The sequence below is a fragment of the Electrona antarctica genome, assembly GCF_951216825.1.
Source record: "Electrona antarctica genome assembly, chromosome: 5".
Taxonomy (NCBI): domain Eukaryota; kingdom Metazoa; phylum Chordata; class Actinopteri; order Myctophiformes; family Myctophidae; genus Electrona; species Electrona antarctica.
The window spans coordinates 11164730-11192229 of record NC_136810.1 but is presented as its reverse complement, the minus strand read 5'-3'; the positions used below and the strand labels follow the sequence as shown (position 1 = coordinate 11192229).

The window sequence follows — 27500 nt, the reverse complement described above, 5'->3', positions numbered from 1 at the left end:
GCCAACTACAATATTGAACACACGTTGCGCAGCTGCAGCTAACAGTCTTTCTTTTGCGCCTCTGTGTGTACAACCAAATATGCATATTTCCTGAACCGATGACGCCATAGCCCGAACTCTCATTTAACGCACATGCGCCACCCCCGAACAACAATGACAACAAAGATGTTGGCTCCTTCGTTTCCGGCAGGCTGTATATGCAATATGATTAAAAACCTTTGCGGATTCACCTAAAAATGTCTGTCTGGACGGCACCTTGGAGTAGTAACTATATTCCGTCCCCTTTTACTCCCTAATTTAGTCATTATGCCAATGAATTCATCCCCACACACATTTATGTGTGTTGTTACTACTGTTAGTACCCTACTGGCTCACCTGCCAGTGAGGAGTCCCCACCTCCGTACAATGGGTACTCTGACTGACGACAGTTACAACAGGTAGCCTATAGCATAACCGTCTTGCATCATTCTCGACTCACATTATCCCAGAGTAGGACCGTACGGCCCGACAGGCAGAAACAAAAAGGTTAATGCCGCACAGCGACTATATTAGAGCAGGTATAAAAGTGTCAGCAGATTCAGTTACCAGAAACCAGAAACCATGTCCTGGCCTACGTTAATCTCCCGTGCAGGTTGATGTCCTCTTGTGGGATTATTGTCCGTGGTTCCTAACGAGTGTTGTTCCTCAGTGCAGGGACGTTAACAGTCCAGTCAGCTTTTTGTGATCCCTTTGCTTTTCCGCTCCAAAGCTCAATAGGATCCTTCATTAATTAAAAAACACTCATCTGTTCAGCAGATGATGTGTTGAATATATACATACACGGACACAGAGCTGACACAGGACTAATACCTTTTACTGGCACATTACCGCAGATCAGTTTCTGCGGTAGAATCAGAATCAGTTTCTCATTAGTGAATATTAGGATTATAAGATCTGTTTATTACAAAAGTATTTGTCCTACAGTGTTGTTGTACAGATTGGGAGGAATGGTTATTTTACTGCTGGCCAAAGCTGCTGGTTTGAGGCACAAAGGTTTGTGGTTCCTTTGATGTATTCCCTGTTCAATGTTATGCCTCAGTGTATATGGAGGGGATCAATCAAAATAAGTTTAATGAAACAAGTATGGAAATTTGTATTTCAAAGTTTATTCTTGACTTGGTCTAAAGGGATTACAAGCTAAATTGTGATCTGCTGTTACTGAGAACGAATGCCAAAAAAAACCCACGACAATGTTTGCACAGATGCCATAAAATCCTGACATCATGCAGTATCAGCTAATAATAGTGAAAGAAGCTATTATATATAGAAAACCCTTGAGCTACACAGGGAATTAAACCCTTAACCCTGTTCGTGCCAAATTCAATTCTATACAGTGTTTATCCAGAAGAAACTTTGCATCTTGTAAATGATAATGCCCTACTTCCACCATACACACACGCAAACATATTTACAAAAGGGAATAGAGCTTGCTGTATTTTTACAATAATTCAAATACAGCAGAGCTTTTTCAGCATCACCAGTATACTTACTTACTTACTTAGTCCTCTTGCACTTCAGGGCACGTAGAGCCAACCAAAGGGTCTGGGTCTGTTGTGGGCAAGATGTTGAGCTTGTGCCAAAGTCACGTTACATGCTCTAAGGTCCTGGGCTATTACATCCAGCCAGCGGGTGCGGGGGGCGCCTCTAGGTCGTCTCCAGCCGGCTTGCTGGGGATTCAATCACCCAGTATGCATGCAGACTAGTATCTTTTGTGACTTTGCTTGTCTACTTGCACCTGGGCCACGGATGTGCGTACACTACCTCCCTCATGCGTCCTATAAATATTTAACCAGTGAAAAGCATTAACACGAGCTTGTGGCTAAACAACAGTGGATCCACTCGAACCCGGGTTCTTCTAAGGTTTCCACACTTGATAGAGACGACCTGCATTAACCTTTAAAATGTCATGTGAGTACAGTACACACTGTCTAATACTGTGTAAGTGCCAAAGGAGACAAAGTCATAAGTGTAAAGAGTTGAGTTTTACGTAAGCTGCCAGCTGTGCTACCGAGTATGTTTATTTTTCCATATACACCATATTCCATATATATATATTGCAGGGCTTGACATTCACTTTTTGAGGCACTTAAATGTTAATGTCCCATTCACAATGTCCGGAGCATGAGCACACTTTTCTGCCAAGTGAAGATAGACAGGAAAGAGAGAGACACGCAGCAAATGTCGTCATGAACGGGACTCGAACACGCAACGCGCTGTCAGGCCAAAGCCTATATGTGGCATGCACCTGAACCACTTGGTCAGCAGGCGCCATGCGCCCACATTTTAAATCAACTAACTGCAAGAATACATGTTTGAATATTAGATGAATATTCTCAGTTTTTTACATACATTACTGTACATGTATTCCAAATACACAGCCTATATGCAATTATGCACACATGGTTAGCAGACTGACCTCATCTCTTGTAGCACTGCATGTGCACTCACCCAATAATTAGTTCCTAAGACTTGGAGTCGTTTTGGGGACTAGTATAATATTAATTTGAACATTTTCCTTGTGGAAAAGTGCCGATATTTTACTTAACACACGATTTCTGCCAGAACCTTCAACTGGATATGAAACTAAAGGACAATATCTGACTCCAAGTCTTAGGAATTCACGCACGCACGCACGCACGCACGCACGCACGCACGCACGCACGCACGCACGCACGCACGCACACACACACACACACACACACACACACACACACACACACACACACACACACACACACACACACACACACAGTCCTACAAGTTCATTGTCCATGTGGTCTGCTAACTTTGCGTGGATAGGACCGATCTATGGCTGTGTATTTGGAATACATGAAATGTATGTAATATCACAGACATCCTATAGGCCTATTGGAAAGGTGATTATTAGGGAAGCCAGACAATAATGCCAGACAATATTGTTGGCTGCTAGGAGCGTCAGAGAAAAAGTGAAACCAAGTGTCACTTGTAGAACGGACAAGTCAAATGTGTTTACTTGTCCCGGTCAACAGGACAAGCCTTAATGTCCAGCCCTACATTGAGAGGCTATTTAAAACTAAAGAGCAGTGTTTCCCTGATGTCCTGTGCCGCGTTTGTTCCTGGACATTCCTTGTCGTTGAAGTAATGAGGGCTGAGGGCTTTGACCAAACTCATTTGGGTGTTCCCTCAATGTGCCTCAGAGCAACAACAACCCTCTTTGAACAAGAATAAACAGAGATATATAAAATGGAGACAATAAGCTGTGTGCACACATTCCAGCTCTGATATAAACTTTAGTATCACGATTCACTGCTGTACATGATTGGCTTCAGTAATGCTGACATACAAAGGGGCTGACTCGTCAGAAAAGTTGGGGATTTTTACAGATTGTTTCCCCAGAAGGTTAAATGCATACTTTAAACTCTGGCAGATGTATTGCTGATTCACTAGTCTTTTTTTCACTCTTCTCTTCTCTTCTCTTCTCTTCTCTTCTCTTCTCTTCTCTTCTCTTCTCTTCTCTTCTCTTCTCTTCTCTTCTCTTCTCTTCTCTTCTCTTCTCTTCTCGTCCCCTCCCAGAGTATAAGGCAATTAATCTAATACTTTAACAAGACATATTTTGTGTTTTGAGAAAAAAAGATGAAGAGAAAGAGACATGTACAGAGACTCAGAGAGACAGAAAATAAGAAAGGGAGACGGAAAGAGAAAGCCAATGATGAAAAGAGAGCGAGAGTAACAGAGAAAGAAAGAGTCATCAGTTCAATGTGGTGCTTGACACGGACATCAGTCCCTGCGCACGCACGCACGCACGCACGCACGCACGCACGCACGCACGCACGCACGCACGCACGCACGCACGCTAGCCCTGAGCCATTGGTCTCATCTGTGTGATGTCTTTTTTTCTTCACCATGTAATGAAAGCAGGATCTCTGGTGTTACATCTTTTCATCTTTCTGTTGCTGAGTTGTCAGCTCTGTCGGTGGGTCCTTCATGGAATGCATCCAAACATGTCACCATTCAGTCCACAGACCTGGATTGATTCAGTGTCTGGGTGGTTCAGACTTCAGACAGTATGTGTGTAGCTGAGACCACAATACGTACTGGGAGCTGGCAGAAGGTGAGGTGCTAAACCTCCAAGCAATCCATGTCCCAGGGCAGTGTAAATTGGGCGCTGATCCTGCCAATAAGCCACTATGACAACTTATTTACTGGATTGATTATGACTTTGTTTGATGTGGGATGTCAGTCTGCGTCTTGTCCAATAATTTACCTAAATGGCATCAGAAAGCAGAGCGTCAAGTGTTTAAGCCATTATTTAGTGTTACCATGACCTTGCTTGACACTCATACACATTTACATCTGAGACCGGCCCAGTACAACCATGGTCTTTTATTCTTAGATGTTTAGCTAGCCCTTCAACATCGTAGATTGAGACACAGGCTGTGGCCCATAGGACTGGAGCCTAAATTGATGTACAAGTATACACCCCCTGGACATGGTGTTATGTCACAGGGACTTAACACCAATCCAACCCTTGATGCTGAGTGCCAAGCTTGCAGGCACTCATTCCTGCTTTATAGTCTTTGGTATGACCTGGCTGGGGCCCACTCTTGTGGCATTAGGATAATCTTGTAGAGTCCGACGGGTCTGGCTGATACTTCCGCAATTATTTGAAATTATTTGAGTGGTGCAACCATAGACGGCTATGTGTGCTATTACATCACCTAATTGTTCTTATAAGTGAATAGACATGGATTGGATGACCATTGAATAAAGGAACATTTATAGCTGCTCCAAGCTACGTATACCGAATTCCCTCCTCGATGGTGTAAGATGATAAGAGCGCCCCTCACTTCACACGGGTGTGATCAATTAAGCCCTATTCAAAACCAAGATCTACAAGAAAGCTTGTAGATCTGTTTTAGAAACATTTTGAAAATGTATAAAAACATTGGTAATCAGTGTGCTAAGAATCTATAATCTAGTTACAGTGAGTGTACGTACAGTAGCAGAGCAGGTGATGGTAGATTGTTATGTTGCCAAACATTAAGCACATTATCTAGGATTAGGAGCAGTTTTTTCTACTGCCAATACTTCCTGCCAAAAAGCCTTTTCTTTTTCCTCTGGCACTACTCTTTACATGTCACGTCTAGGATCAAAGGGAACTCTCACCCCAATGCTGCTTGATGTAATAGCTAAACAAACAAACCTGCCCAAGGCATGCACAACTATTAAAGATAATCTTATCAAAAGGTCTTGAGTCTAAAGAGCCTGTGATTCGGGTGGTATGTTGTTCCAGTTCCATATGCTTGTAGAATAGCCAACGCTAATATAAAATGACACAGATTTTAATGGGTTAGAAATACCACGAACAGTGGAAATAGCAGAACTGAAATAAAAATACAAGGCAACATTTGACTCTGATTGTTATCAGGCTGATTGATGTGTCTTGGCTGGAGACTTTATCAGAGCATAGTAAAGTCAATGTGCTCTGAATGATGAAGACTTTATCAGAGCATAGTAAAGTCAATGTGCTCTGAATGGTGAAGTCTCTGGACGAAATGTGTCAGCCTGATGTTGCATAATAAAAGAATGTGCTTCTTCTGAGTCAATGCCTTGCATTTTGCGCACCACTTTTTTGAGGGGCAGTAGTAGGGGAAGTACAGTACAGTATGAGTGCAGTGCAGTATGAGTACAGTATGCATACAGTACAAATACAGTAGAGTACAGTACAGTACGAGTACAGTATGCATACAGTATGCATACAGTACAAATACAGTAGAGTACAGTACAGAGTGCAGTACAGTACAGAGTGCAGTACCAGAGTACAGTGCAGTACAGTACAGTAGAGTACAGTACTGGAGCACAGTACAGTAAAGTACGAGTGCAGTATAGTAACAGGACAGTACAGTACGAGTACAGTACGAGTACAGTACAGCATAGTACGAATACAGCACAGAGTACAGTACAGTATGTGTACAGTACATAGTATAGTACAGTTCAGTATGAGTACAGTACTAGTACAGTACACAGTACAGTACGAGTAGTACAGGAGTTAAATACAGTAATTATAACAATAACACAGTTCACACAGGTGTGAAAATTGTGAAACAAAATACATATTATTTTGGGGGACCTTGACATGAAAAGGTTTGAGCACCACTGACATAGAAACATAGGATTTTCAGAAAACTGTCGTTTTTAGAATCAGCCTCGGTCTTAGTGGGTTAATAGTGAGATACAGTGGGATATGTTTATTTTTGAGACCACAGGATGCCAGGTGTTTTATCCATTAGAGTTCACCTTGCTTGACACATACATTTACATCTGGGACCTGTCCAACACAGCCATGGTCTTCTTCTATTCTATAATGTTTAGCTAGTGCTCCAACACCGCTGAGGGTGGATGCTTTGCCAACCCATTTCCGCAGTTTGGATTTGAACTGGTGACTCTCCAGTCACTGAGCCACTCTTGCAGGCAGTAGGATAATCATACTGCAAATACATACTGTTGATACATCTGCTTTTTAAATCCATTAAGACCTCAGGCCGGTTCTACAAAATGCCTTCGAAATTACTTTTTCGCAATTCAAACACATTAAAAACATTTTCAAAATAGCAAATGTACAAGCTCTAAGATCTAAAATGACACCCGATTTTAATCGTTTAAAGATGGTATATGCCATAGCTGATATGTCCTGATTTTAAAGTAGGCTATAATTAAGACATATTAAGACACCTTCTAAGTTAAAAACAAAGTCGATCTACATGCTCACAACATGTATTATGGTGATGCATTGTGAACTTGTATATCTGTTGTATTTTTGGAACGTTTTAGAAGTCTTCTCAAAATGTATGAAATGACATATGTCCACCGCTGAAAACATAATTTACAAAATATAATTTAGATGTGTTTTCGCTGTTCCTCAAAAACAAATTATTTGGATACATTTCAGAACATATTTCTGCCACACTGGGCCTCCCTCCCCTTAGTAGAGCATGACTGAAGTTTCATGTACTGACGAGTTAAACACACAGAATGATTTCATTAGGCTAGTTTTGCATCAGAACAATGAGGCGTGGACACAGGATCTCACACACACATTCTTTTGTGACCGCCACATTTCTCATAAGAGCCCCCCCCCCCCCCTGCATTCCACTGATATGTGCTTAAATTGTTGTACTACAGCTGTAATATGTTTAACATTGATTGGATTTAATATAGTCATGTATTGTATTGTGTTCTAGCAACAGGAAACGTCACTCATCTGGCCTTTGGGTTCAGTGTCAAACTCACATGAAAAGTTGGAAACTTTACTGCACTTAAAGCCTTTGGTGTGAGCTACCAAGATACCCCTAAGTGAGTAGTTAACACTAGGGAGCTTGCATCGTGTCAAATGGACCATAGGTCTGTAACTCTTAACAGAGTTAAGTTTGTAGTTAAATTGACAGAGGATCTTTGTGATGTGTGAACTCTCAGTCGAAAGCCAAACACTTTATTGAGGTCCCATTCTAAATTATGCCAATGGAAGCCAAAGAGGTGTCGAAATAGTTTTAAAGGGCGATTCAGACACTTGAACTTGTCTGTTGACAGGCACTTGTTGGCTGTTGTAAGGATCAAGCTAGGTAGGTTAAGGTTTTAGTTGCTGTATGATCTCTGTAAGCAGTGGCAAGTGGAGGTTCAGTGTGGCCAATGTACAATTATACAACAGCTAAGCAATCTGATGAAACAGCCATCTAGCCGTGCTTCAAAGAAGCATGAAGGAACCCCTAATCAAAACATAGAAATCAGCTGCTCTGTTCTCCCGGAGCGCAGCCCACTCGGTTGCTAGGATACCGAGTTTCTTGGGACATTTCTGGTCGTAGTGGCTAATCTGGCAAATATCAGGGGGAACTGTTGTATAATTGCAATATTGCACGAGAGGGTGTGGTTTACCGTCATGAATGCACTTCTGCACTGCCTATCGGAACTTTCCTGCAGCATCGCAGGCGTGCATTAATGACGGTAAACCACACCCTCTCGTGTAATATTGCAATTATACAACAGTTCCCCTTAACACTATGATATTTGCCAGATTATATTGATTATAGATTATATTGTATTTGTATTGTATTACACGGCTTAATGGAATACTCGATTCTGACTAGTGGTCAATCATACTCAAACAAGAACAGCGTCTGTTGTTCTTGATAGCAGACCACTGCTATGAAGAAAATATATTTTGGTATGAAGAACAGGCCATTGTAATGAAGTACAGACCCTTAGTATGAAGAACAGACGTTGGTATGACGATTAAACATTCTGTTGGTATGACGAGGTGTGGACAGAGACAGACTTAACACCTGGATCATATCAATCTGCAGTGCTTGTTTTTTGTTTTTGTTTTTTTATCCAACATGGTGGCTAAGTAAACAAACACAAAATGTCACATTCTGTACTTGTTTTGTAAAACATTTGAGGCAAGAAATAGGCAAGGAAGTAATATAATCTCTAGACTATTGTATTTACCTTAAGAAATTAAATCCTTTTGAAATCATTAAAATAGTTTGGTTGTTGTATGTATTTTTAAATAAGAAGCCTTTATTTAATGAAGTAGCCGTACTGGATGGGGTGATAAGACTCCTCCGTTTCATGACAGGTCTGCATCACCCTTTTTACACAATTCTCAATATCTGTCACATAATATGAATATAAAATCAGATGGGTTTGGATGATGACATTACCGAAACTGGGGTGCTGGAGAAAATAAGAATGAGATTTTTGTAAAAAGCTGCTCCATCTCTGCACCGAATAAGCTGTGCATCAGAACATTGGTCCCAGCGCTGCTAGATGGACTATAACTTTAGATGGACTAGTTCTAAAAATCTATATAACAACAACAACACTGTAAAAATGGAACAGGCTGGTTCCTAGTCAGATCTCTCCATGGAGTGGGTGTTTGCTGAAAAGAGACATGCCCTGGGGGCTTTGGGAAAGGTCAAGAACGCTACAGACAAGCTATACAGCCAAGACACAAGCTCAGAAAAAGGTATGCAAGACACCTGTCTGTGTGCAGGGGTGATGCAGTGTTTATACGTACAAATATGAACTCGTTTATTTAATCCTGAGAATGCACGTTGGTGCATATGTGCACTCTCAGAATTAAGATTGACCGAAAAAAACAAAAGAACACACAAGCCTGAGCGAGCACACACACATCCTTCTCCCAGCCACCCACCCACCCACCCACACACACACACACACACACACACACACACACACACACACACACACACACACACACACACACACACACACACACACACACACACACACACACACACACACACACACACAGATCCAGTTTGCTGTAGAGTAAACAAACAGTGACTATCAGTAAAGTGGACATCCTGTCTTAGATCAGAGAGGAAGAGAGGAGCTGCTGCTTCTCTAACTGGTTCCCTCCGTGACCTTTGACCTCTGAAAGGAGCACTGTGGGAGTGCATGAAGAATGTAGCAGATTCCTGAAACTGCCCCCACTCAATCTCTGTCTCTCTGTCTCTCTCTCTGTCCAAATGTCTTTACCTCTAACGTTTTTCTCTTTGTCTCTATTTTTTCCTCTCTCCCATTACCATTTAATGTATGTATCCAATTTTACGTCTGGAGACTCTCGCACACAGGACAGGCTCCAGACGAGCCTCCTCAGGAGACTTGGCTCATATCGGAACCCATTTGTTGCTTATTCCAATTCATGCCTCTCCTCTCCTGTCCTCTCTTCCCCTCTCCTGTCCTCTCTTCCCCTCTCCTGTCCTCTCTTCCCCTCTCCTGTCCTCTCTTCCCCTCTCCTCTCCTCTCCTCTCCTGTCCTCTCCTCTCCTGTCCTCTCTTCCCCTCTCCTGTCCTCTCTTCCCCTCTCCTGTCCTCTCTTCCCCTCTCCTCTCCTCTCCTCTCCTGTCCTCTTCTCTCCTGTCCTCTCTTCCCCTCTCCTGTCCTCTCTTCCCCTCTCCTGTCCTCTCTTCCCCTCTCCTGTCCTCTCTTCCCCTCTCCTGTCCTCTCTTCCCCTCTCCTCTCCTCTCCTCTCCTCTTCTCTCCTGTCCTCTCCTCTCCTCTCCTCTCCTCTCCTCTCCTCTCCTCTCCTGTCCTCTCCTCTCCTCTCCTCTCCTCTCCTCTCCTCTCCTCTCCTCTCCTCTCCTCTCCTCTCCTGTCCTGTCCTCTCCTGTCCTCTCTTCCCCTCTCCTCTCCTGTCCTCTCCTCTCCTTTCCTATCCTCACCTCTCCTCCGATCCAACCACAGTAGCTGTCCATTCACTCATGTGACACAGTGATCTGCTCTGTCTGTTTAGGACAGATAAACACATCCAATGTGAGCTCGGGTCATTGGCTGTAAATCACTGTGGCTCTGTTAGCTGCAGGAGCCACATTGACCAGTGGCTGTTTGTATACAGATTGCTTCAATAAGTGTTTGGCTCTTGCAGTCAACTTGATGGGGCTGACAATGTGTTTGTATTATGCTTAATTCATGCCCTGTCGTACAATGGTGTCGTATGTACAGATATAGCAGCGGAAAATAGACAAGCTCACAAGGTCATTTAGGAACTTGTAGATCTGCTATCTTTGGTACGTGACACCGGCACACAGCAATGTGTCAAACAGGCTTTAAGGTGGCCTTACACTAGCCGATAATCGGGCATTTGAAATCTGACAGCACCACACACTACAGGATAATCGGAGCGGGGGCCGAGCAAATATCAAACATTCTTGATGTTGATCGGGCCGATCCCGATCGCGCGCGGGGGGTGCCCGATTGAGTCGGGCACCCCCCGAGCGTCAAAAATGCCCGATTATCGGCTAGTGTAAGGCCACCTTTAGACTTATATTTTCTACAGTTTGCACATGATTAAGTTGACCATTGGTACCTCTGTATTCACACTACTAAAGTGAGAGGACAGAAAACAAGATATAAACGCATATCTCAAGTCTTCAGAATTGGCCTGATCTGGCCCTCTGCACCCACACACATATTTCGTTGTTTTGTTATTTTATTTTCGTGTGTGCCTTTAACCCTCATTGGTTTATTACACACCATTTCACGCTTACAGCTTGTTTACAGTATATTCATATAATACATTCAATTACCTCTCTGAATTATACAGTGTTCTGTCTTCTCTGTTCTCTTCCAAGCTTGAGAAACAAAAGCTCCTCTAACAAAACATAATCATCTAGCTCAAGGAAATCACCACAAATAGAAGACATCTTACTAAATACCTCTCTTATATCATCATATTTATGGCAGTAAAACAAAAAGTGAACCTCATTTTCAATTTCACCAAATTGTTCACAAAACAAACAAAAGTATCTCTCTGGGGTGGCATTTAACCTGTCAGTCTCCAGAGCTAATGGTAATGTCCCTGAGCGTATTTGTGCACAGAGAAATCACTGTCTTTTGTTTAAATTACACACACAAACAATCTCTCTCTCTAACCAAAACCTTACCCACCAGCACACCCCCCTGCCTTGTATTTTTTTTGTGTCTGTCGGAGTCAGACATGCTCTGACTGTGGTGATGCACACACACTCTCCCCTCATGTGGAAAACACAGCAGAGAGAGAGAGAGAGAGAGAGAATGTAGGTCAGCTGTACCACAGACTGTATGGATCACACATTCTGCAGGCTGCTGGAAGTGCCCTACATGCCTTCCTCAACACTTTACTGCCAGGAATTCCATACACAAATCCAGGGCACTGCACACCGCTTTTCTCCGTAAACCTGTTGAACCACTTAAGCCCTATTTTGGACTTTGGCTATTTGGAGAAAATTAAAAAATAAAAATAAAACGACCTACAAGCTCACAAGGCATTGCGGTGAGACACGTTGTGGGTCAGAGATTTTGGAATAATTTGTAAAGCAAATGTGGTTAAGTGAATATATATGTTATGTAAGATTTGACATGCTAAAGAAGCAGCTAGCGGAAGATGTCATAAATAAAAGCCAAGGTGATACACTTACAGAGAAGGATGACATCACAATGACATCAACACAATAACACTTTTATGGCAGTGTGTCTCCGTTTCAAACTTCTCGACACAATAAAAGCAAATCAAGCACACAGAAGAATTGTAACATGGGCTCCATTAAGTCTCTCGTTTAGCTTGTTAAGACCCTTATTACTGGAAGCATCGCCTCACCTCAGCATCTACCATGGGCCTGCTGTTCTCCCTGGCACAGAAGAACAGGGCAGACCTATTACAGGAAATGAGATTTTCACAATGAGTTAGCCTTTGATAACGGCCATTCATTATTAAAATGGTTCAGTTGATTTCAATTTTATTTAGTTTGAAGGGGATTTTTTTTTTTTGAAAAGCAGCAATGTTGTGAACCGTTGTGAAGATAATTAAATGCACATTTGAGTGGGTTATGACTTATTATTATATAAGATCTCAGATAGACTGCCTAGTGGCAAGAATGAAGCTGCCCTGCCCCTCCACTGAGACAGTGATGTTATAGACTGTGATGTCATTGTAGTCTGAGGGAATGTGGTGTTCTTAAACTATTATTACGGGCTTGGTAATTGGTATCCACGGCAACTAAAACAGGAATAAAACAATGTCATGCTGCTGTTGTAGCCATGCAGGCCATACCTGTTTTTTCTGAAGCTTTTAATAAACACTATTAATGTGGGTCTGTGTTTGTGATTGAAGGTAAAGTTATTCTATAGATTAAACGCATGAATCTAGCTTATACTTATATAAGTACTTATATAACAGAGCAACATACTGTAGCAGGAGTAGTTCGGTGGATTGTGGGACATTTTAGGTGTTTATGAAACCTCAATAACCTTCCGTTTGTAGGAATAGGAATATCTTGGGGTTTTCATTTTTTAGTTCTGGAGTTAGAATATAAGCGTAAAATCACAACATGGCGAGTCTTTTAGCAGTCCCCTGTGTCTTCACCATGGTCACGGGGTCAGATCTCCATACTACTACTACTACTACTACTACTACTACTACTAATAATAATAGCTCTGTTTGCAGTGAAATGTCTACATACATTAAAGTATTGCAGCACTAGTTGTACCTCATCTATTCTACGCTGTCTGCCTTCCTCGCTGTCTCTCATCCCATAGCCTGAGGCAACTGACTGAGGGATTGCTCTGCAGTAATTAATTCACAAAAATAACACTTGTTATTGACCACTTTGACAAAATATACAGTAATTGAGTGAGTTCCTTGGCCTGCTGGCAGCGTGCACACGAAATATGAGACTGATTGCCTGATTGCCTAGTAGTAGTAGTGTGTTAGCTGAGGACGGAGTAGACACACATGTCCAAATGCAAGAATCAACTGCCCTGAGATTAGGAAATTAACAAAGGTGGTTCACAGAACAATAAAGGACAAAATAACCTTCTAGTAGATGGGAGAAAGCACACACCAGGTGGATTAATGACATGCTGGTAATACCAAATTAAATACAAAAAAAGGGAACCTCACACTGTGGCTCTATTTCATGATTTATTACATCTCTTAACATCTTGTCTAACAAAGTGTTTCATCTTTTCCTCCTCCAGGCGCGTTTGCCAAAGTGAAGGAGAGCCAGAGGATGAGCGATGAGGGGAAGATGGACCAAAACGAGGCGGACGGCATCAGGAAGCGCTGCAGGACGGTGGGCTTTGCCCTGCAGGCCGAGATGAGCCACTTCCACTGCAGACGAGAGGTGGACTTCAGGGACATGATGCAGGCTTACATCAAGGAGCAGATCGCATTCTACCAGCGCATCGTGCAGCAGCTGGAACGCACACTGAGGATGTACGACAGCCTGTAACACCACCGCGGATCCGTGCGAGGGACCACCGAGGCAACATCTGTCGGCCATTGGGTAGAGGACCTTACATAACCCCCTCCACTCATCAGCAACATGTGATCGCCACGAGCGTTCAACGTTGACGCTTGTTTCCAGTCCACGACTTGACTTCCAATCCTTGGGCTTGGTGGTTGAAAATAGTGCTTCAACTGAGGGGTGAAGTCAAAATGATGTCAAACACTTTACACCAACATTCCTGCCTGCTGCGGAGGTGGGACTTGAAAACATGGCTGCCTATACATGGCGCGCTGGCGCTCTTTGTGGAGTTGTCATCCATTTTGATGGATTCAAAGGATGTGCGTTCCAATATAGCCGCCTACCCAGATGCCAAAAGATAATTACCATTGTACTTTGTTAGATGTTTTGACGATTATCTTGTCCATGGAACGTTAAATCCGCTGGAAGGCTTACTCAAGGACACAGGAATGGACATAGAGCTATTGATGTCATGATGTGTTAGCTGTAAAGGGATTTGTACTGCTTCCAGGACAGTGTCTCTCTATCCACTAAGCCGACCTGCCACCAAATATCAGAAGAGAACAGGGGAGAGTTCTACAACCTACCAACCATCCCACCAAGAGGATTTGGTACTTTAATTCATTCATGGAAAAACTAGCCGTTTGTCTCTGTGTAGCAGTCCTGTGCTTTCAAGAACTCAGCCATAACATCTTCATTCTTAAGAGACCTACTGTATGCAGACATGTCTGAAATCCACAGAACATCACTGTCTACTTTAGGACCTGTTGTTCACTTTGCATAAAGGGGACAGTATATTTAAGAGGTTTGATGAAAATATGACCGTAGAGTCTTGGAGGATCTCTAGTTTACCGTTCTGTAGTGTAACAATTAATGATGAAAAGCCATGTATGGTTTTTTTCTTCCTGAAAGCCCCCTCTTCTTTCCGGCATCATGCACTTTGGCCCCTCCTTGGGTGTAGAGTTTACTCGAAATATTTCCAATATGGTCAGTTCATAAAGGAAAATCACATCTGCAAGGTAATTTTCACCATCCAGTTATTTTGTTTTTCTTCATTCCTATTTTAGTTGTTTGAATTGTCTCATACATACATTACGCTGCCCTGAATTTAACTGAAATGAACTCAGTTGAACAGAGAACAAATATTTTTCAAATAATTTGAACAGACTAAAAAAGTGAACTGGTCCCATTCATGCTTGAAAACAAATAAACCTTTAAAAAGGAAAAATGGGTTGAAATCTGCCCAGATTCTTTTACTATGAACCTCCTCTTTTGGTCAAGACTTTTCCTTGCTCAGGTGTTCACTGTTACCAACCTTAACGTCTTTTCCACATCCTGTTCTCTGCTCATATGAACCATCTGAGCTTTGCACCGCACATAGTAGAAGAATGTACTGGTGTAATGTCATTCAGCAATAATTTCATTTTCCTGTGGTTTCTAAAATCAGCCAAGTGCCTTCAAGCAGCTACGTGTATATAAACCTGTGCCACAAAGCCAATAGAGCAGTGTATGAAAACTCGGTTTCTATATTCTGTACTTCTGTTAGAAGAAATGTTGGTACAGAACATAAATGAGATTAATTGGCAGAGAAAGTTTTGCACACACAGGAAACTGTCATCAGAGTTTGACACATAATAAGGAGCAGTGGGCACCTACTGAACAGCACCCAGTGGGCACCTACTGAACAGCACCCAGTGGGCACCCAGTGGGCACCTACTGAACAGCACCCAGTGGGCACCCAGTGGGCACCTACTGAACAGCACCCAGTGGGCACCCAGTGGGCACCTACTGAACAGCACCCAGTGGGCACCTACTGAACAGCACCCAGTGGGCACCTACTGAACAGCACCCAGTGGGCACCCAGTGGGCACCTACTGAACAGCACCCAGTGGGCACCCAGTGGGCACCTACTGAACAGCACCCAGTGGGCACCTACTGAACAGCACCCAGTGGGCACCCAGTGGGCACCTACTGAACAGCACCCAAGGGGTTCAGTGTTTTGTTCAAGGGCCTGATGCCTGGAGGAGCCAGGATCCAAACCAGGAACCCTGTGATTCCCAGTCGACCACTCTACCTCCTGAGCCACTGCCACCACTAGAACTGGGTTATTTTTGAGGGGCGCTATACCCCTCCAGACATACAGGTTTAACCCATTCTGACCCGAGATCAGATTCTAAAAATGTCTTCTACATCCTGACAGTTTTCTGAAAAAGCCATGTTTCTATGTCAGTGGTTCTTCGATTTTTCAAAAATAGCAGACCTACAAGTTCATAGCGCGCCACTCGGTGGCGCGCTATGAGCTTGTAGATCTGCTATTTTTCAATAGCTAAAGCATAACATAATGCTAACACCAAAAGCCCAGAATGGGTTAATGTTTGTCTTGTCTAGACAAACATTAAAAACGCCATTGACAATGGACAGAGTTTATGTTTGTTTTGTCTGTCACTGAGCAAATATGCGCATGTTATGTTATGATATCGCGATGATGCAAGATGATAAGGGTTGGTAAAGCGCCCCTCACTTCACACGGGTGTGATTTTTATTATACCATAAAGATGCATTTATGGATGCCATTCACGTTGATGTGAAATCTAAACCCTATAATCATGACCTGTGACCTCTCAGAGCAACCAGAATGTAGTTCCTGCTGTTGGTGTGTTGTTGGACAGCGTTGGTTGAGGTTTGCAGTACGTTCTTCTGTTAACACTAGTGAGACATGGATTGTACCCATAGACAAAATTGCACAAGTTTTAAAATATTCGTGGGACTTTGTGTGTGTGTGTGTGTGTGCGTGCGTGCGTGCGTGCGTGCGTGCGTGCGTGCGTGCGTGCGTGCGTGCGTGCGTGCGTGCGTGCGTGCGTGCATGTGTGCTTGTGCGTGTGTGTGTGAGTGTACGTGCAAGTTGATTTATCTTTCGTGTGATGCAAACAAAGTTACTATGTTGAAATTCTGCAATTATATTCTACTCAAATGGAAACTAGTCTCGTCTGGTGAACTGGATCAACAGGTTGTATGAGTCATACAACCACATGCACTCATAGAGATTTATTCAGTTTATATGAGTGAGACTGCATGTGTAATCAGAGCAAAAGAACATAGTCACATTAACAGCTGACTAAGGTACACGCTGCACTCAGTCAGTAATAATACTGACATAACCGATGACCGTTAGAGAAAAACGATTTCACTCCAAAATGTATCAATGCAATGTATTCCTAACTTTCATCTTCGAGAGAAAAAAGTTATATATTATTTTCTTCAAGAACTACAACTAATCCTCTACAACTATAGTATGTATTAAACAACTCACTACTCGGAAATCTTATTCTTAGCAATCTACCATCCATGAAATAGTAGTCTTAACTCTTCTTTAGTTAAACACTCATGACAGTAATCTTGTTAGACATTTTTGGCGTAATCTTGAAAATAATTGTTTCTTGGAGATGGTTCTTGTGCTGATAATATCTCATTTTGGAATGAAACCTCCACATGTCATTAATGTTGAAACTCCTGATGCAATGAATGTTTCTGTGTGAATTGAGCCAGTATGATTTTATAATATCTGTTCCACTAACATTGACTCATTCCATTTTAACAAGAGCAGAACGTTTCACTGGGACTTTGTGGCTCCTAGATGGCGACTATCTTTAGACTGGTGTCAACCTCAGAAGGTTTATGTGTATCCTAGCTTTGTACTGAGAAGCATTACCTCAGGAAGTGTTGCCACTCAGGCTGTGTTTAATGCTCTGCTAAACCTGGCATGCTTCTTTTTTCCTTAAGGAAAAATACATGAATACTGTTCCAGGATATAGTGATAACTTTGATTGAAGAGTGTCTGTATTCTAAGAAAACGTAGGATGGACAGTGGGATAAAAAACATTTTAGGCATTTACAGACAGGGTTCCCACGGTCATAAAAAATAAATAAACATGTCCCAAAACATGTCTAGCATTACATTAAATACATGTGGCCTAATGTATAAAGTGCGTCACGTGACAAAAAATAATACATCTACAGTACAACATACATCTATATGTTGCACTGTGTTAGGTTATATTAGCTTGTAGATCTGTTCTGTTTGTCACAACATGACACCTTTGCTAGAGTCTCGGTGCATTGATAGAGCACGGATATAGCCTCATTATTGTACCATATGATTGCTATGGCCTGGAAATGGGGTAAAATGCTTTGGGAAAAGTAATGGAAACGTTTTGAAAATTCACCGTTAAAAATGTGTGGGAACCCTGTACTGTAGATCTAGATGAAGCAATATCCATGGGAGTTAAGTGAAACCACACAATACACAAGACGTTTCTCCATCACTTGCATTATTTACAGTGAACCAATAGCATGGAGTACAAGTTGCAAAAGACTGGCTGGGAACAACCGCACACATCTTATTGAGGCAACCCTCTTTACAGTAATCTCAACAATCCATGTAATTGTCATGTCTAATTGAAAAGGATTTATTTAGGGTTTATTTAGCTTCATTTTGTTGTAAGTTTGAACCACAATGTAGTTTTTGCGTGCAACAAATGAATTCCCAGACCAGTCTGAGTAAACAAATGGTAGGACTGTGTGTGAGTCACATATGAGTGTTCACCACTGCCCAGTCCACATCCTCAGCCTCGTGGTCCTTTAACCCTTTAGCTCTATTGGGGGACATGAGCTTGTTTTAGTTGGCAACACAGTTTGCAGCTCCTAGACCAGTGTTTCCCAAAACAATGGGCCGCAGGACCCAGTTTTGGGTCGGCAACCCATTTTATGGTCCGCAAGTAAATATCCCCTTTCTTTTGTTTCCTATAAAAAAGCAAAGCTAATAAAAAAGTCAAAGCATTTTTTTCAAAATAAAAATAAAATAAATAAATCAAAGAAATGCCTTTTTGTCTTGAAAATAGCAGATCTACAAGGCATGAAGGACGTGTTTGAGCTTGTATCGACTATTCGACTACAAATTAGGGGCCCTTGGCTCTCAGGGGCCCTTCGGGGAAATTGGACCGTGAGGTACTAGGTTTGACGCCCTGAAAAGGGCTCCTGGCTGTTGATTTAGTTAGATTTAGGTTAAAAAGATGATAAAAACACGGAAAAACACGAAAATGACGCGCGCATGCTTGCTATGGGGGCCCTGCAAATATTACCGACCCAGGGGCCCTCGTGGGGGTTAATCCGTCCCTGGTTGGGTCCACTCCTAGGGAGAATCTATTTCTCTTTCTCTTTTGGGTCTTGAGCTAATTAGGGGGAACCCCTTCCCCCTTACAAAATAATCTACAATAGGTTTCCAGTCCACGTTTGCCATGTTCGATGATGTATTATGTTAAAGTAAAACAACTTTGTTTCTGAATTCAGACTGTTCCTACCCTGAGGAAATTGTTTGTGAAGACTTCATTTTGAGACAATACCATTCCATGAAGATGATGAAGACAGAACATGTTAGGGGGCAAAAGACATGCAAGCAAATATACAGGGACTTTAACAAAAGAACAATTCAACCTTGTTTAACAACAGCAAACTCAATGATCATGACTGCCAATAGTTTGAGACTAATCTGCACAGCAAAGACCAACAGCAGTTGACTACATTCCATGTGTTTTAAATAAACAAGGTCATGGCAAGGGTCAATTTCTTGAATGAATCGTACCATAAAATGCGACCAAACCATATAAACTATCTACTTCTGTAGCAACAACCCTTTTGGCAGCACCGGCGGCAGAACTCAGTTTTACTCCAGTTTCTGCTCCTTTGGTTTTATCAAGTCAAGTCAGATTATTGTCCATTTGACAAAGTAATAGACTAGTACAGTACATTGTAAACACTCTCAAGGGTGACCAACGTGAAGATTTAACAAAGGATCTGTAACAACATCTTCCTCTCTGCACGTTGATGTGTTCCAATGTTGTATGACAGATGCAGAGGAAGTTATTTTATTTCACATAGATGACTGTTGTTTAACAAGGATGTGTGGAACTGGATCGAGGATGATGTACAGCTTAACGTCATTTCATACTGGGAGGGGGATGACCACCTAAGTCTTAATAAAATTGATGTGATGGAGACTCGACTCTCATGATCTTTGTAGGTTTGTGTTATCATCATCATCATCATAACCTTTATTTCAGCTCTGAGTACATTTGAGGGGCAGGCCCTCGTTTTCAATGTAGCCGAGATACAGAACACAATAATCAACACGAACGACATTCACATACAGCATCATCAAAATATAGAAGACAGAAAACACTCAAAAATGTTATGTTAAATTCTATTAAAAGTATAACGTATGTGAAAGGGCATAAGTGTGTTGGATACCTGGCAAATAAATTAAAATAACATGAATGGATTATATTGGTGAGGAAATAGTTACATTATATAGACATTATACCATTAATGTAAGTGAGATTCCATTACATGTGTGACATTTATATTAAACCTGATCTTACAAAATGTCTATTTTTAGTTATAACTTAGGTTGTTTCTTGGAGACAGCTGACAAATGCCGGACCGTACCGTGATATCCTCAAGTACAAACACAGACCTTCCTTTTTAATTTGCTCCAGATGTTTCAGAAGAAAACAGGGAGACAGTATAGTCTATGATAGACTGCTTGGGGAAGCGTTGTTGGTGAGGTGCTGATCGAGGCTCCATTTTCAATTTATGACTTTAGTATTTAGCCATTCACCTGAGACTCCTGCACACAGCCAGTTACAATGAGAACCATGAAACACTTGGACAGTCAGTATATGGGATATAGAAACATTATATCTATTAACTACAATGAAAAGTTAATATCAATCTTTATGGCAACCACTTCAAATCAGACCAACTAGAGGTACATTTTACATTCCCTTGGCTTACCCAAAACCTCCAGTGTTCAACAGTTGCATAGTTTTCACAGGCAACCCATGCAGTGCAAGGAGGAGCCTAGTATAGTGCAAAGCCACCATGGTGCCTAGACAATAGAGTGGCATGTAAATCTAAGTTATAGAAGTACTAGAAATAAGTGCCATGCAGGGAAAGGGTTATGAAATGGTTATTCACAAGACCGGATGAAGTTAAAGTAGAGATAGATGGAGAGAGTTGAAGAGAATAATAGCCTATATGATGTGTTAAAGGGAACTTTAACACATCATATAGGCTATTTTTGCAAACAAATATTTGTAATTGACGTTTAGAAGATTTTGAACACTTGCAGGGGTCTTTGTGTGTGTAATATGCATGTGGTTTTAGATATTTTAGCAACATGATGTAGTGTAGTGTCCATGATGTCATGGACACTGGGATCACTTATACTTCCTGGACTACATGTTGGACTTCCCTATCTTAGAGTATATATGAATAGAGACGGCACCGGATTTCTCCTCCCATCCACTTGCATTAAGTTGCTCAAAAGCGCATGATGCGATTTCACTCCTCCTTCCGGGTATAGGAACAGAGTGCGTTCTGGGATGGATTGGGTCCAAACACATGAACGCGCTGCCGTTGACTATCATTGCACACGTTCATGTGCGTTCACGTATGAAACAGCGTTCACGTGTCATCATGAATGTGCGCAATGATAGTCAACAGACTATCATAACGAACAGTGCGTTCATGTGTTTGGGCCAGCGCTGCAATACCAAATTCGGCCACTATGTCCATTTTGCCTCAGGGTTTCCTCCGGGTGCCGTCTCTATTCATATATACTCTAAGTCCCCTATCCCCAAGCAGGAGCAGTTGACCAAAGCATTATGGGAATTGTAGTCCAGAAAGGAAGTGTATTACACACATAAAGACATAAAGGGTCGAAGTGTCCCTTTAAGAGAAGTGGTCGAGGCATGAAAACAAGCTTTGTGTATTTAGGTCCAGGTTTCTCAACGCTTTTCACTTAACAGCATGTCAAAGTTAACTGACAAATCAATACCAATCACTCTGGTGGTAAAATTATAGCGTGATAAGATCCCTATAACAATCACTATGTTGACACAATTCTGTCACTATAAACCAACAATATTTGCCAACGTACATTAACATTACATAACATATTACACAATACACAAGCCTTTTGATTACTTGCATTTTTCATCTCAGTTGTTTTTCTCTCTTGTAAAACACCCAGATGTTTTTGTTTCCAGCCAGCGTCTGGAGGCTGTGGCAGCTCCGCTCAGACCCTCCCGGGTTTTGGAATGCGACCGGCGGGGCTGGGTGGATGATGTCACCTACCTGATATGTGTGCCAGTGGGCAGTGGTGGAAAAAAAGTACTCAATGTTTTTACTTAAGTAAAAGTGTCAATACTGCAATGTAGAAATACTCTGTTACAAGTAAAAGTCTGGGTAATCAAAATACTTGAGTAAAAGTAGGCCTACAAAATAATTGCTATCAAAATATACATAAAGTACCAAAAGTAAAAGTTTTGCAAGTAGTTTCGCAGAATATCCTGTCTAAAATGTGTAAAAGTAGTAAATACTTAATGAGCACATTACTTAAAATGTACTTAGTTACTTTACACCGCACTGGGATGATGTCACCTAACCTGATGTGTGTGCCGTGTGGGGGCGAGGTTGTTAGGCTCAAACACAAAGCCACAATTAACCGAGCACATCAGTCAAAAATAAAGAATAAATTATGTGTGGTAATTTGAGGCCTTCATTATACTCAGAAGGTTCCAGATTAATCAAGTTTGTCAAACACTTCCATGCTATGGTGGTTGATTGGTGGTTTCGTTTGTTTGCATGATGGCAACCAAGCAAAGCAAAGTAATGAAATCCGATCCTAATTTGTTGTTTGTGCTGGTGATATTTATAAAAATCACAACCATGTGAACTGAGTGGTGCAGTGACGTCACACACTAACCATAGCAACCATGCTCACATGTACGTGGGGCCACGTACAGGTACACAGGTACAGACACAGGTACAGACAAAGCTGGTTGTTGGAGTGGTTTGCACCACTCAAAAAATAACGAGCTCCATCCCTAATCAGGAGTGGATTATGCCCCTTGTAACCAGCTTAATACCAGGAAATTCCAAGAAAGGGAAGTCCATTCATATTCTAGGGTCATTTCATTTGGCGTTCTCTCCAGCAAATTGTTGCTCTCACCGGTTGTAGCGCCCCTCAAACATCTTCTAAAACCCACAGAATATGTTGTTCTGTTGACATCCTTCAGACGGCAGCCTGTAGGACTAACGTCATTGGGTAATTCTACGTAATGACATCATACTCAACGACGTCACCAATCACCATGTCATCATCACAACCCGGTCCTATAAAATGAATCAACGAATTACTTTTACCGACAAATCCAGCTGCCTGTAGCATCTCACTGTGAAATGTATTCGTCATCACTGACCAACAGAGTCCAGTGATCTTCAGTGTACCGCGGGAGGATTACATTTGCCATATTAGGAGATCAACAGTCAACGGCTTCCTTGATTGACCAACCCAACAGATCGGCTGTGTCGATTGGCCGAACGTTCCCCGGGTCATTTGTGCCACTGAACCAATACAAAGCGATAACACGCATCTTGAGACTCCATTGTTTCTCAGAGCAAGGCTTTATAGATCCAACATTAATTACAGTGTGAGTAATGTTTTGCTGGACGGTACATCTGACTGGAGGACCTAAAAAAGGCTCTAGGCATGCTGTTGCCGTTGGGGACAAGGTGTACACCTTTGGAGAGTTCTACGATGAGGACACGGCTCAGATTGAAGTGCATGTTTTCAACACAGTGTCTTTACGCTGGAATAAGTTGTCCCCAGTGACCTCAGGAAGAGGAGAACGTCACCATGAGGTTCTCTCCTCACTCTACGGCCTGACGGCTGTTCTGATAGAAGATACTGTTTACGTATGGGGAGGTTGTTCCGGTAGAAGAATAGAGAACTGCAACCTGCTTTATGGATTTGAGGTGGACACCCACAGATGGTTTAAACCCAGGGTTTCTGGGACTGTTCCAGAGGGGAGGTGGAACCACTCAGCCTGTGTCTTGGGGAAGCTCATGTTTATTCATGGAGGAAAAACCCTGCTGACTGACGACTACACTAATGACACCTACAAGTTGGACCCCGCCACAATGGTCTGGACTTTAATTAACACAAGAGACACTCCGCCACCTGCTTCAGAAGGTCACACTGTCACCACCATCGGGACAAAGATGTTCATATTTGGGGGCAGGGGGAGCTTCGGTCAGTACAACAACACCATCAGAGTGTTTGACACTGAGAACAACCTCTGGCTGAACACACCGTCTGCAGAGCTTCTTCCTGAAGGAGACTGGTTTCATTCAGCCTTTGCCTACAATGGAGAGCTGTACAGAATACATTCTCTCATCGACCTTCAACCATCAACCGATCTGTGGAAATTCAATCCAGAGACCTTCGCCTGGAGGAAGGTTCAACTCAAGAGGGAAGGATCATGTCCAGTGGGCACTATGTGCTGTTGCATGGTGGGAGATCGAATCATCTTTTCTGGAAAATACCGTGATGACCAGCTGTATGTCTTAGACTTAAGTCCTAGCCTGAAGACGTTATGCAAGCTAGCGGTCATTCAGTACGGTCTGGATCAGTCTGAACTCCCATACAACATCAGGTGGGAACTGGCTGCCATGACTACCAACAGCAACGGACAAAGGACTAAAGAATAAAGAAATAAAATGACTCGCTGGCACAGATTCATAATCCAAAGACCACCTGAACACAGTCCACAATGTGCACCTGTATTTAAAAATCACACTTGTGTGAAGTGAGGGGTCTTCTTATCATCATATACATCAGCCAATGAAATCATCGCATTCCATGCTACAAACAAACCTACACACAAAGCTGTGCATAGGAGGGGAAGCCCCTAAAAAGTGGAGCCATTAATAAGAATGTTTCTGGGGCCACTGTCGCGCAGTCGGTAGCGCTGTGGCCTCACAGCTACAAGGTCCTGGGTTTCATTCCTGCTGGGGGCGCTGTTGGCACTGTTTTGGCGCTGGGGCCGTGTTCTCTCCTCCGCTTCAGCAGCATCCATAGGCGGGGTAGGCGAAAGGGCCTTTCTGTGTGGAGTTTGCATGTTCTCCCCGTGTCCCCTAGGGTAGGTAGGTACTCTCTCATGCAGTGATCCTGGTGTCTATATTGCCTCCCCCTGACCAGCCAGAGAGGAAAATAACTCGTTGGAATAACGTGTTCCTTATAACGTGTGCTATGTCCAACAGGGGAAACTCCCCCGTCAGGTGAAAAGAAGCAGCTTCGACTCCTCATGCATAGAAAGAAGCATGCGGTCAGTCCGTTGCCCTCCCGATGTTGGCAGAGGGAGTGTAGAGCCCAGGATTACATTAGATAAATGACACTGGGTGAAAAAAATGGGTTACGAAAATCGTGGGATAAAAATGTAGTGAAAACTAAAACAAAAATCACACCCGTGTGAACTGAGTGGTGTAAGGTCTTATATAGACTGATCAGCTGTGGTCTGACGTAATGTCTGACGTAATGAAATCACACCCGTGTGAACTGGGTGACCATAGCAACCATGCTCATTTTTTGGTACGAACAGACAGACAGACAGACACGTAAACTAACAAAGCCAGTTGTAGGAGTGGTTTACACCACTCAAAAAAGAGAAAAAATGGGGGGGGGGGGGGGGGGGGGGGGGGAGAGGGGGTTCTTACAAACATCTTATGTGAACTCACAAGCAAAACAAACAAAAGCAACACCTCTATCTTTCATCTATCTTATCTATCCTTCTACCTTATCTACCTATCCACCGATGGCCGGCCTATCTTTGCTAGAGCCCAGAAGATCTCATTCTCATTCCACGTTATAGACACCTTCAGTGACGTAATTATTCTAAATGCTACGAGTTAGGATTCTACAAAAATATGATACCTAGGTCTATCAATGGAAGGAGGTAGGGCCCCCACACCATAATTGCCTTATTGGCCCTGCATCCACTGTCGAGGTGCGTGTAAATAGGTATGCTCTGACCTAGGTCTATCAACCCATCACCTCCAGAATAAACTGGATGGATACAGTATATCTGCCCTTTACTTCCATGACAGACCCCTTAGGCTGTTAATGGAGCAAGGAAAATCTCAACAGCAGTAAAAAAACTATACTCTTTGGAAAAAGCTGTGGAGGTGTTGCTGCCAAAGGAACGCTAGCGGTGTACTTCACCACCACGACCCAGTTCTTCTGCGAGCGAAGGAGCGAGGAAGTGGCGAGATGAAACGAAGTGAACTATCGTCTCCTTTTTGCTTTCTTTTCCACAGGACGCAGCTGAAGCTTGGATGAGTGAACTGAACTCTATACCTCTAAACCAGGACAGAGGGAAGCTTTCCAAAAAGCACTGAGTCCTATGAAAACTAAAAAATCACACCCGTGTGAACTGAGTGGTGCAACTCCCCCCCTTACACCCCCCCCCCCCCCCCCCCCCCCCCCTCTCTCATTAGCAGGCAACAGTGCAACACTATCTCTCTCTCTCTGTGTCTGGCACGACAGCGCCCCTACTGGTACTCATGAGTCACACACATTAACACGAGTCACATAGGTGAACACGAGTCACATAGGTAGGTGAACACGGACATTGCTGTTCCTTGGAGTGGTTGCACCACTCAAAAATGGTGGCAGACAATTGGAGCTGTTATCTTCATCTACTACTACTCAACCTGCTCTCAGCTGTTCAATGCTCAAGATCAGGGGTGGGCAATTTTGACGATGGAGAGGGCCACTATAGTTCCACACTCACTCCAAAGGGCCATACAGTAGTTCCACACTCACTCCAGAGGGCCACATTGCATGTATTACTGTCTCAGCAAAAATAGCTGATCTACAAGTGCGACGCGTTTCGAGCTTGTAGATCTGCTATTTTTTGCTATATTTGAAATCTATAGTGTTCTGATATTAACCTGAGGGCCACATTAAGTGAAGGTGGGGACCGTATGTGGCCCCCGGGCCGCCAGTTGCCCATGTGATCTTTGTTCCATCCCGAGGGTTCTGATCAGACGAACCACCAAATGTTCCATTAAGTTTTCACCTATAGAAGGAACTTGACTTGGTGGTTGGACACAACTGTAACAATCATGAAATACCAGTAGTAGTAGTACAATAGAAATTGGGGGAAGGGTGTCTCATCATGCATACAACATTTGTGTCTTTTTGATGCTCTGTTGCTGCAGTTCCTACTTCCTATCTGGATTTTAAAAATACTTGTGAAACTCAACTCACGGTGTCAGATGATACAGGATAAAGTGCAGGAAATCCATCACAGAACTAAAAATCACACCTCTGGGGGGCACTAATATATTAAAGTCTAACTCATGTTGATTAGGTGATGTAATAGTGATGTAAAACAAACAGGGCCAACACAAACATTAAACGCCATTAACAATAAAGAGACAAGAGACTGTGGCAGCGGTGGCCGAACGGATAGCGGCGCGGTCTAGATACCGGAAGGTTCCCAGTTCGAATCAGCCGTCCGACACGTTAAAATTACCACCGCTGAAATGCCCTTGAACAAGGCATCAACCACTACGATGAAATGTGTTGAGCAGGGCCTGGCTGGAAACAAGTTCTTGAGCTTAGCCCAGATACCCTGGGTAAATATAGATTTCATTTCATTTCATTTCATTTCACAATGTGACGTAAGGCACATTGTACATTTTCCCTTCATTGTCAATGCGTTTACAAAACAAACATTGAACTAAAGACAAACATTAAACCTGTATATAAAAA

General features: G+C 42.7%; 1 protein-coding gene across 1 annotated transcript in view; it reads left to right on the top strand.

Annotated features, from left to right (window-relative positions):
* snx33 (sorting nexin 33) overlaps positions 1–15090 on the top strand; it is a 31723-nt gene extending 16633 nt beyond the window's left edge. The window contains exon 2 of the mRNA XM_079501165.1: positions 13554–15090. Coding sequence (XP_079357291.1) covers positions 13554–13807 — 254 coding nt within the window. The 3' untranslated portion in view covers positions 13808–15090. The remainder of the gene's footprint in view (positions 1–13553) is intronic.
* The last annotated feature ends 12410 nt before the right edge of the window (positions 15091–27500 follow it).